Genomic DNA, 12,349 nt, shown 5'->3' with positions numbered 1-12,349 from the left:
GAGTTGTTCAATGCAACAGGAAGAAAAAAGAGCAATTTCTCTGTGGATTGTCCTTGGGGAGAGAGCTACAGTGAGGAGGGCAAAGGTTTGGAAGCTCTGATCCCCAGAATAGAAGCAGAATGCAAGAAGTGGAGTAGGAGACACTTCCAGCTTAGAAATAATCCCTCCTTTGAGTCCTGCACCCAGCTGGCAAGAGGATGGAGCAGCAGAGGCAGGCTGCACCTTGTCTGCAGACAGGGAGTGAGGAAACAGGCAGGAAAAGGAAGCAGTGCTTTGGGAAGGAGAACACCCTCTGCTCAGCAGAGATGGATCTGTGTCTTCAGGCCCACGTGCTGATGGCATGGGAGCAGTAGCTGTCACCCCAAGCAGCACGTGGCATTGTCCTGGCATTGCCTTGTTGTTGCTGAGGAGCACCAAGCCCAAGTAGCTTTCAGCAATGTGTGCTCCCAGCCCAGCAACGCGTGTTCCCAGGGATGTCACCATGCTGTGGTGGCCCTGCATGCTGCCCAGGATGTAAGGTTGGCTATAAACCCCACACTCACCCTGCTGCATGTCATGAGGATGTTGCAGATCACAGCTACATGGCGCATCATGGCTATTTATTAAATGTTTTCTATATTCACTCAATGAGGGAGAAGCTGAGGCCTTTGGGTAGAGACAGAGGGAAAAGTGCCCTCAGCTCTCCCATTCCTTGCTCGAGCTTCCTCCTTACCCACCTCCCTGCAACGTGCAAAAAGCACAGCTGGGAGAATTAAACAGAGAATCTGAGGTGTTCAGACTGCTTAAAGCTTCATCTGCTGCCCTTCCTCCAGCAGCACGTCAGGACGGATGTGAGGATCTCACCTCTTGCGTCACCCACACAGAGGATGTAATCAGGAGATACTGCAAAAAGCATCATGAAAGCACATAAACTTTGGTGGCAATTATACTCCACCCTCCTGTGACAACTGCAGGAGCTACAGACTGTGCTTCACAGCACAAGCATTGTTCTCTGGGATCTCTGTATTAAATCATGTGGACGGAAGAGCTCTGGCACCCACACGCCTCTGTGATGTGGCTTTATTCCACTAAAGAGGGTTTTATCTTCAGGGGGTGAGCACTGCACTGAGATTTTCAAGCTCTGCTTTAAGTCTCAGGTTTGAGGCTTTCCCAAATCACTCTGTTCCATGCGTGAAATGGGAGAAGAATTCTGCTTTGTCTGATTCTCAGCCTCTGGTACTCAGACTCTGGGAAAAGGGGTCTGCAGTAACTGAAGGAGCGTTGGTTGGAAGCAAAAATGCTTTTATAGCAGATTAAGACCTCTGATAGCTTGGCTGGGGCTGAGGTTCACCTTTGCGCTCTTCAGTTAACGTGAGCATCTTGCTTTGCTCCTGAAATTCAGGAATGCAGTGCCAAACTCTGATTTTCTTGCTATCCTTATCAGCTTGGGAATACTCATGTTTTACTGCTGGCAATAGCTCCTGTAACAAACTGGCAGTGTGTCAGCACCTCTGTGTTGCCTTCACCCACCCCACCAAGCCAACAAGCCTCATCTAGAGCAACCAAGCCAAGCTGTGTTATGCCCTGCTCCCCAGGACACGTCTCTACATCCCAGGACTCCTCTATTTGTGTCAGAACATGCTAAACCTCTTACTACTGCTTCCTGACTGTCCTTTATCTCAGCGGAGATAAACACGCCGTTCCAGATATGCTAAATACAGAGTACAACCACGGCCCTTAATTTGGTTTGCAGACAAACAGTGCATCCCTTGACATCTATCTTCCCTGCCCTACTTCCCTCCCTGGTCCATGCCACTAAAGGGCTTTGGTATCACTGCTATTGTGTCTCCTTCACGTTGCATTTGTCCAAGTAAGTGAAAACTCAGGCTAGCTGACAGTCTTCCAAAAGGTTTCCTGTAGAGACCCTTTAACAGAGCCCATGTGCTGCAGAGGGGGTCCTTTATCACCACTGGCATTGCCTCCTGGGATGGTGGCTGTGAGGCCGGTGTGCCATTGAGGATGATGGGTACTGTTGCCAAGCATGAAGATGAGGTATGGCTGAGACCTCGAGCTCCAGGGCAGGGAATGCAAGGAGGCAGCAAGCAGGAAGGCACCTCAAGATGATGGTGGCATGTATCTCTCCATGGAGACAGGGCTCTGAAACAACAAAGCAAGACACAGCTGCCCCAGCCAACTCTGAGAGAAAGATCCTTCCAGTGCTTGACTGGAGCTGCAGGGTTTTGTTGGAGGTATGCTGCTGCTCTTTGTAATCACTCCAGTTTGGCAGAGGAACCTACAAAAAAATGATGCTCTCCTTGCAAGAAGAGCGTTCCCTATTCTCATACGCTCCCAAGAGTTTTCAATAAAGTGATAAGTAAATATGCACACTGAATATAGAACACCCAATACAGTCATGCCTCATTTCAAAGCTGCTCCTCTTCTGTCATGGTCACCCAGCAGAAGAATCACTGCCCACAGCATCTCTTTGCCATTGTGAATATAACCACCAGTTATCATAGTAGTGAAATGGCTCTCAGACTCTCCTTAGCACTAAAACTGTGTAAGCTGGCCATGTCTTGCTAACAACCCCAGGCACTAGCTAGGGAAAAACACTGGGAAGTACCAATGAAGTTTTAACAATCCATCCCCCAAGGGAAAACAAGTGACCATGCTCTGCTCTCGTGCCAAGCTCTCAGCAAGACAGCATGGCAAAAGATGAGTCTACATAATGACCACTTCACCGCTCCTTTGGCTGTTGGGCCTTTTTTCCCTCTGTTACTCTGGAGGTCAATATTTTCTAAGCTACAGAGCACCTGGAGCCCCCTGGGTTTCCATCACTTCATCCTCCGGCTTGTTTTGAGCTCAGGCTCATGGGACTGGAGACAGTATGCAACGCTGACACTATACCGTGGGTTGTTAATATGCTCCAATCAAGCTTCCACTTGCAACACAAAATAATAACACAGTAGAGTCAAGTCTGAGTGTTCAGAAACACGTTCTCAAATGAGAAATACATCACCTATGCCTATAAAGAGTAAAGTTCCTCTTTTTTTCCCCCTCACGTTTCCCATTCTGGAAATGTTGGACCCGTGTGGAGGGTGAATGTGAAAATAAATCCCTTTTCTTTTTTCTGGAAATCCATAAGCCCATCCACTTTTCTCAGTTTCTTCACTCTACTTAGAGTAGGCGGAGCCACGCAGTGACTTTGACATAGCTGAAAACAAAAGAGGTGGCGGAAGGGAGATATCAATCAAAATTATGCCCAGTAAATGGGTAGTTGTGATTGGGTTTGGTGGATAAATAAATCAATCACTGTTTCCTTGGAAGAGTATAAAAACTGAAGCACATCAGGTTTCCTCACTCCATTGGATTTCCTTCAGCTCGTTCGTGCTGTGGGACACGGTAAGGCGCCTCATGCTACTGATGGAAACTCATTTTCTGATTAGCTTTGGAATGTTCAGCTGGGAGAGGTGGGAGTAAAAATGGCTTTGGGGTCTCATGAATAAAAAATTTCTCCTTATTTACACTCATTTGATTATTTGTTTTTCTAATGAGTCGCTACTTAATCGTATGGAAAAGATGGAGAGCTGGGACAGAAAATAGAATCATCTTTGGAGGGTCTGCTTGTTTTGCACTGTTGTCATCTTTTGAATTCCCTGTTCCCATGGCTTCTAATTTTTAGGAGGAAGCAAAACAGTCACCATGTCCTTTTGAAACCAAGATTGAAGAATTTCAAAGTGCCATGGAGTTACTGTTGTGCAAATGATGACCCGTTGTTTCCTGCATGACATGAAATATGAATGCCTATCCCTGAGCATTACAGCCCTGTCAAAATTCCCAAACCACATTTGGATAAGGGTAATTCTGGTGTACCACAGCCTTGTGTACCTCTTCCAACAGAATGCCACCCTGGTAACTTCCTTAAAGGAGTAACTGTTAAGGAACGGCTACAGTCGCACCCGTCCTAGAAAAATATATATGTAGGAAAGAAAAAAAAACAGTTATGAATGGATAGAGAAGGTCCTCTGAAAAACCAAATCAAGGGATATGGAATGATTTGGAAACTTCTCAGAGTCTTCTTGGTAATTGTTTTGGAGCTGTAAGTTCCTCAGGTTGACAATACCCTTTTGCATTGCCTCATATCAGCCCACATGGGGAAGAGGGGGATGGAAGGAAGAGGCAGTAATGCCATAGTAGTGCAAGCTTTTCTTCTTCTGCATTTTCTAATGCTCATTTTTCTTTCACTTGCAGGGCTCTCGGCTCCTGTGACGATGGGTTCCCACCAGCAGAAGGGCGAAGGCCAAGGGATTTCTGAGCAGTCCGGTGGATGCCATGGCGGAGGCGGTGGAGGAGGCTCATGCCATGGGGGTGGTGGAGGAGGATCCTGCCACAGTAGTGGAGGTGGAGGATCTGTAGGATATCAGAGCCAAGGATCATCCTGCCATGGTGGAGGAAGCAGCAGCAGCGGTGGTGGTGGTGGTGTTATCTACCAGACCCACATATCATCATCCTCCTTTGGAGGAGGAGGAGGAGGAGGAGGAGGAGGAGGAGGCTACCAGGGACAAGAACCTATCTGCATTACTGGAGGAGGCGGTGGCAGCGGTGGTGGTGAAGGTGGTTCCAGCCACCAGAGCCAAGGACCCATCTGCATTGGTGGAGGTGGAGGAGGAGGTGGTGGCTCTGGCCACCAGAGCCAAGGACCCATCTGCATTGGCGGAGGTGGTGGCGGTGGTGGAGGAGGAGGAGGAGGTGGTTCTGGACACCAGAGCAAAATACCCATCTGCATTATTGGAGGAGGTGGAGGAGGAGGTGGAGGTGGTTCCAGCCATCAAGGTCAAGGACCCATCTGCATTGGAGGAGGTGGAGGAGGAGGTGGAGGTGGTTCCAGCCATCAAGGTCAAGGACCCATCTGCATTGGAGGAGGTGGAGGAGGAGGAGGAGGTGGTGGTTCCAGCCATCAAGGCCAAGGACCCATCTGCATTGGAGGAGGTGGAGGAGGAGGAGGAGGGGGAGGTGGTTCTGGCCACCAGAGCCAAGGACCCATCTGCATTGGAGGAGGTGGAGGAGGAGGTAGTTCTAGCCACCAAAGCCAGGGTCCCATCTGTATTGGTGGAGGTGGAGGAGGAGGTGGAGGAAAAGGAGGTGGAGGTGGTTCTGGCCACCAAAGCCAGGGACCCATCTGCATTGGTGGAGGTGGAGGAGGAGGAGGAGGAGGAGGAGGAGGTGGAGGAAAAGGAAGTGGAGGTGGTTCTGGCTACCAAAGCCAGGGACCCATCTGCATTGGTGGAGGTGGAGGAGGAGGAGGAGGAGGAGGAGGAGGAGGAGGTGGAGGAAAAGGAAGTGGAGGTGGTTCTGGCTACCAAAGCCAGGGACCCATCTGCATTGGAGGAGGTGGAGGAGGAGGAGGAGGAGGTGGTTCTGGCCACCAAAGCCAGGGACCCATCTGGATTGGTGGAGGTGGTGGAGGAGGAGGTGGAGGTGGTTCTGGTCACCAAAGCCAAGGTCCCATATGCATTGGAGGTGGCAGCATAGGAGGAGGAGGAGGTGGAGGTGGTGGTTCCAGCCACCAGGGCCAAGGACCCATCTGTATTAGTGGAGGTGGAGGTGGTGGAGGTGGTTCTGGCTACCAGGGCCAAGGACCCATCTGCATTGGTGGAGGTGGAGGAGGAGGAGGTGGAGGTGGTTCTGGCCACCAAAGCCAGGGACCCATCTGCATTGGAGGTGGGGGTGGAGGTGGTTCTAGTCACCAAAGCCAGGGTCCCATCTGGATTGGAGGAGGAGGAGGAGGAGGAGGTGGAGGAGGTTCTGGACACCAGAGCCAAGGACCCATCTGCATTGGAGGTGGAGGTGGAGGAGGAGGTGGTTCCGGCTACCAGGGCCAAGGTCCCATCAGCATTGGAGGAGGTGGTGGAGGAGGTGGGGGTGGTTCTGGTCATCAGGGCCAAGGATCCATCTGCGTTATTGGAGGAGGCTCTGGTGGAGGTGGTTCATCTGGCTCTGGAGGCATATCCATACAACAGCAGACTCAGCCTATCTCCTGGCCACCACAGACTAAACACAAGTAGCAGCTTTAGAAGAGAATCTTGTAACAGGAAAGCCCAGGATGCAAACATTATTTCATTTCTTACTCTGGTAAATGAAAGAATACTTGCATGATTTCCTTTCTCCTCTTCCTTGGAATTTTTCTCTTCAGCTCTCCAGCCAACCAGAACCTCCAGTGGTGTGTATCACCAACTTGCAGCCGCATGTGAGGTTACATCATATGTCTATTTTCTGCCTCAATTTTCTAGTGTTTGCACAAGGCAATAAAACTGCAGCTCTAGAGAACTTCAGTGTCTGAGTGCTTGCGTTCTGTTTACACCACATATTTTCATTATTTCACTCACAAAGTTTTCTTTCTGAGGTTATGCTGTTTTAATAAAAAACTCCAGAGCACAAATGCATTGCAAACCCACTGTAGAAGAGAGGTAGGATTCCCTAAATATTTTAGGTCATCATTAAATATCAGTTGCTACACACGATCCTGACTTTTGCCTATCAGATATAGTACCCCAAAGTTGAACACTGGAAAAAGTCTCCTTCATCTAGGTACCACACGATGTCCAAGGAAGGGGTAGATATGAGAGGGAAAATGCGAAAGCTCTTAACACTTTAGTTCAGAGAATTACAGGGTACCTTCACAAGTGTGAGGCTGAGCCCCTTGAATGATGAAGGAGTTCTTGCTGCTCATGGCTGCACTAAGAGACACGAGGTCTGTTAAACCTTGGCTCCAGCTCTGAGCTCCTAGAGCATCCAGCATCAGGGACAGGACATCAGACAGCCCCTTCCAGTGCTGAGATGCCAAGCCTGGAATAACTGGGGAGCTCCTCACTCACACAGGGATAAAACACTGCTTCAGGTATGAGTCTTCAGAGGGAGTTTCCCTATGGGAAGTGATTCCTTTGATGTGGTACGTTCTGTCAATTAACAGTTGCAATGCGGAATGTAAAATAAACAGTAATATTTAATTCTTCTGGCAGACAACCTTGGCCGCTCCACTCTCCATTTTATTACTGCTTCAAACAGGCTGGCTAACTAATTTTTAAAAGAAAAGTAGTCTTTGAGAGTAAATACCAAAGAGAGAGAAATTCTGGGGGAACTGATAGACCCACTGGGTGGGAATGAAGAGGTACCCGTGCTGCTGCTTCCAGTTTCAGCCCTGTTGCAGTGGTGTGGCCTCCCCCACGCAACTCAACCCCTTGCAATTGATGGCTGTGGATGCATCCCAAGCCCATCACATCCAGGCGATCCAGCCAGGACAGTGCCCAGGGAATCACCAAGCACCAAATGGGACACAAGGACCCTGCCAAGCTGCACCAAGCAGCATGCAGGGATGGATCCAGCACTGGCCAGTGGCTGGGGCCTCTACCCTTTACCTCCAGCACTTGGTTCTATGCTGGAGCAAGTATCACCCCTAATTCCAAGAGGCAGCGTAAATCCTACCTGACCTCTGTACTGTCCATAGCGGGACATGCAAAAAAATGATCCATGCTAGATTGGCACGGTGAGGTGTCCAAGCATGTGGGCATCTCCTACTCCCCTCTGCCACCCCAGCAACAGCACTCCCAACTACTGCAGCTCTATCCTTTCTTCCAGATATCTCCATTGCAGTGATGAGTTGATGGTTCAAGTTGTTGATCCTAATGGTCTTTTGCAACCATAATGGTTCAATGATTCAATGATTGAATGATTCAATGTTTCAATGATTCAATGATTCTGTGATTCTGTGATTGTAATGAATAATAAACACAAGTCCTCACACCATCCCAGCAGCATCCCCTAGCTCACGTGCAGGGCACTGGAGCCCCGCAGCTCCTACCTTCAAACACAAGCACGGGAGCAGAGCTCACATGAGATCCGCACCCAGACTTTGAGTAGCCTAGGAAGTGATGCAAGGGAAAAGCATTGATCTGATTCGATGAGTCAAGAGGACAACTGGCCTGAAGGAGCACAATCTGTTCATAAATAAACCCATCATCATTCCTCTGGATGCCTCACAACCCACTTAGCAAAACTAGAGGCAGTATAAAAGTTGCTTGGTTCCGTAGCGCATCACTCACTCAGCATTGCGCCGTTGAACGTGTCATCAGAACCGAGAAGGGTAAGTCCATTTCTGCATATGGGAGCAATTCTTCTGATTTTTGTGCTTGCAAAACAGACATGCCTTGGTGGAGCACACCAGATGGGTGGTGGCTTGAAGCTTAGGGGTGTTGTTTTGGTAAATGTAAATGTCTCGTGGATATTAGCTGAAGAAGGATCACTATGTGATACTGGAAATCATAAGGACTGAGATCCAGAGGGAACATTTATGGAATAAAAGACTCTAAATTCAGGAGATTATGTTGACTGTCTTCAGTAGTCTTGTGCAGTCTTGATAGTAAAGGCATTATATGTGGTTGGAATAAATGGAAGACAATTATCTGTAAGGAAATTCAGTGAATTCTGGGAACTATCCTTTCAGTGGAACAATAGCCGTATTGGCTGAGATCATTTTGATAGTAGTGTCTTTTTATCAGTAACAAATATGTGATTTCCTGCAGGACCGCTGCTCAGAGATGTGTTCCCGACAGAGCTCCGGAGGCTGCCACGAGTCATCCTCCCAGTCTGGGGGATGCTGCAGTGGGGGCAGCTCCTCCAGCTACCAGGCACAGGGCTCCTCCTGCTGCGGGAGCTCCTCAGGATACAGCACAGGAGGAGGATACAGTGGTGGCAGTGGGGGATCAGGCCAGAAGATCATCATTAGCTCAGGAGGAGGAGGAGGAGGAGGAGGTTCCTCTGGATGCTGTGGTGGAGGATCCAGCAGCGGTGGGTCTTCTGGTGGCAAGATCATAATTTCAGGAGGTGGAAGCAGTGGTGGATCCTCTGGATGCTGTGGTGGAGGATCCTCAGGCTATGGCACGGGAGGAGGATACAGCAGTGGTGGTTACTCGGGATCCAAGAGTATCATTGGAGGAGGTGGAAGCAGTGGTGGATCCTCTGGATGCTGTGGTGGAGGGTCCAGCAGTGGTGGGTCTTCAAGTGGCAAGATAATAATTTCAGGAGGTGGGAGCAGTGGGGGATCCTCTGGCTGCTGCAGTGGAGGATCCTCAGGCTATGGTGTGGGAGGAGGATACAGCAGTGGTGGTTACTCAGGATCCAAGAGTATCATTGGAGGAGGTGGGAGCAGTGGTGGATCCTCTGGATGCTGTGGTGGAGGGTCCAGCAGTGGTGGGTCTTCAGGTGGCAAGATCATAATTTCAGGAGGTGGGAGCAGTGGGGGATCCTCTGGCTGCTGCAGTGGAGGATCCTCAGGCTATGGTGTGGGAGGAGGATACAGCAGTGGTGGTTACTCAGGATCCAAGAGTATCATTGGAGGAGGTGGGAGCAGTGGTGGATCCTCTGGATGCTGTGGTGGAGGATCCAGCAGTGGTGGGTCTTCAGGTGGCAAGATCATAATTTCAGGAGGTGGCAGCAGTGGAGGCTCCTCAGGCTATGGCACAGGAGGAGGATACAGCAGTGGTGGTTACTCAGGATCCAAGAGTATTATTGGAGGCGGAGGGAGCAGTGGAGGATCCTCTGGATGCTGCAGTGGAGGATCCTCAGGCTATGGCACGGGAGGAGGATACAGCAGTGGCGGTTACTCGGGATCCAAGAGTATCATTGGAGGCGGAGGGAGCAGTGGTGGATCCTCTGGATGCTACGGTGGTGGGGGATCCAAAAGTGGAGGGTCTTCAGATGGCAAGATTATAATTTCAGGAGGTGGGAGCAGTGGGGGATCCTCTGGCTGCTGCAGTGGGGGCTCCTCAAGCTATGGCACGGGAGGAGGATACAGCAGTGGCGGTTACTCGGGATCCAAGAGTATCATTGGAGGAGGTGGGAGCAGTGGTGGATCCTCTGGATGCTGTGGTGGAGGATCCAGCAGCGGTGGGTCTTCAGGTGGCAAGATCATAATTTCAGGAGGTGGAAGCAGTGGGGGATCCTCTGGCTGGTGCAGTGGAGGCTCCTCAGGCTATGGCACGGGAGGAGGATACAGCAGTGGCGGTTACTCGGGATCCAAGAGCATCATTGGAGGAGGTGGGAGCAGTGGTGGATCCTCTGGATGCTGTGGTGGAGGATCCAGCAGCGGTGGGTCTTCAGGTGGCAAGATCATAATTTCAGGAGGTGGAAGCAGTGGGGGATCCTCTGGCTGGTGCAGTGGAGGCTCCTCAGGCTATGGCACGGGAGGAGGATACAGCAGTGGTGGTTACTCGGGATCCAAGAGCATCATTGGTGGTGGAAGCAGTGGTGGATCCTCTGGATGCTGCGGTGGTGGCTCTTCCGGCTATGGCTCTTCCAGCTACGGCAGTGGGGGTTCAGGCCAGAAGATCATCATCAGCTCTGGAGGTGGAGGAGGAGGTTCATCGGGATGCTGTGGTGGAGGATCCAGCAGCGGTGGATCTTCCGGAGGCAAGATCGTAATTTCAGGAGGTGGCAGCAGTGGAGGAGCTTCTGGATGCTGTGGTGGGAGTTCCGGTGGGGGCAGTGGCGGTTCCTCAGGCCACACCATCATCATCGGCTCTGGAGGAGGCAGTGGTGGGTACGGCCAGTCCTCACAGCAGAAATGCCCCATTGTCATTCCTCACATCGAGAGCCACCAGACCAAGCAGGCCTGCTACTTCCCCGGCCAGCAGAAGTGAACGCCCCCGGCAGCCCAGCACTCAGCAATAACAGCCCTGCCTTTTTCTGCTACCTTGTCCCATTTCCCATGTTTGTCTTCTTCCCCACCACATGTCCTCTTCTCAACCCTTGATGCTCCATTGCTATGCCATGAACTCCAGGCTTAACACACTTCTGCCCCATGCTGTTTTTGTGAATTCTTTGCTCAAATTCTGCTGTATTTTCAATAAGCATGTATAGTACCTAATAAAAATCATGACATCGCAAAGTAGACTTATTTTTGAGTTTACTTTTTCTTGCTTTCTCACACAGCATCTCATTATCTTGGTAGTAGGAAATATATCTGGTAAGTTAATTGAGTCCTCCATTGAGAAGTTCAGCATTGCATTGTCACAGCTCTAAAGCCAATGCACCATAGAGTCCAGGAGGCTGTTGCACCTTTCTTTTCCTCTGGGCTCCAGAGTAGATCAACAACATGTCCTAAAGCATCAAACACCCACAGCTTCCATTGTCCGCTTGACTCCTGCATTAATGCTTCCCTTTCACTGTCACCCCAGCTCATGGCTTTGATTCCTCTGGGGCAGCAGCACCCAATGTTTATGCCTGTGGAGCAACACAGAGCTTTGGATGGTGCAGCTGAGGCTGTTGGGTTCCAACCTGAAGCAGTGGAAGTCCAAATTAGCAGTTATTGCTGCCCAGAGTGGCCCAATGCCATACCAATGTCCATGTCCTTGTGGTACACCTTCCCACCCAGCTTTGCAAAACTTAGAACAGCTCTGCCTGGAAGAAAGCCTCCCACACTGCATTAGATGAATGATCCCTGGGCCAGCAGAAGGAAATAAAGCCAGCAGCACAGCCCTTAGGCTGTGAAAGCATGACACACCATGCCTCCAGGCCTTAATTCCTCCTTGTCCGTGTTTGGAAACCTGCTTTGAAATGAAATGCTGAGGGCAGCAGCACCACCTCTTTGTGCTGCTCACTGTCCGGTAAATGTGGCCTATTGCCAAAGCTGGGACTCCCTGCCCCTCTGGGGAAACTGCTCAGAGTTGAACAGATCTGGTCCAGCACCACGAGCTGAGCTGAGCACGGAGACTTTGTGTGGACACCATGCAAGGCAGTGGGACCAGCACAGCCACTGCATATCCCCAGCACATCCCATCAGATCCTGGGTCTTCCCAAGGGCACAGCACAGGTAGATACAGAAGGAAGGCAGCTGGTGGATGACTCCTACATGCCAGGAATAATCCTGCCACAGTGGGTTTAGATGTTTGGTCATTTAAACAACTGCAGTTATCTCCAGGATCCTTAACCTTTCCCTGTCACATCCTCACAAATCACCCAAGCTGGCTGCTTTACTCTGATTCAAAGGCAAATGTCTCTCTGGAGCCATCAGTGAAAGGGTGGAGAGATCAGGTGCTGTGTGTAGCCCTGGGCTGCATCCTCTCCATCCTGGGTACCTGCTGACCCCATCTGCCCTTGCAGTGACGCCTGTGTTGCAAATGGTGTCATGCTGCTGAACCACATCTTTCTGCCCCTTCTCCACTCACTGCCACCCTCTGTCCTGCATGCACCAATCCTCATGCTTAGCATCTCTTACACCCACACTCCCACCCTCCCCCAGCAGATCTGCCTCGCAGCGGTCCTTGTTCGGGGCAGGAGGGCAGGAATAAAGTAATTAGGCAGAAAAATGGGGTTA

At 50.5% G+C, this 12,349-nt stretch overlaps 1 protein-coding gene across 1 annotated transcript; it reads left to right on the top strand.

The window, feature by feature from the left end:
* Window positions 1-8,573: 8,573 nt before the first annotated feature.
* On the top strand, window positions 8,574-10,673 carry LOC306956289 (uncharacterized protein; the record flags this gene model as incomplete). Its single annotated transcript, XM_079547652.1, has 2 exons — window positions 8,574-9,207; window positions 9,754-10,673. 2 exons carry the CDS (start codon window positions 8,574-8,576, stop codon window positions 10,671-10,673), a joined length of 1,554 nt encoding a protein of 517 aa, XP_079403778.1.
* Between the last annotated feature and the right edge of the window lie 1,676 nt (window positions 10,674-12,349).

This window comes from Tetrao urogallus (genome assembly GCF_951394365.1).
Source record: "Tetrao urogallus genome assembly, chromosome: 28".
Taxonomy (NCBI): Eukaryota; Metazoa; Chordata; class Aves; order Galliformes; family Phasianidae; genus Tetrao; species Tetrao urogallus.
Note: the sequence above shows the minus strand (reverse complement) of the source record. Positions and strands in the feature narration are given on the sequence as shown.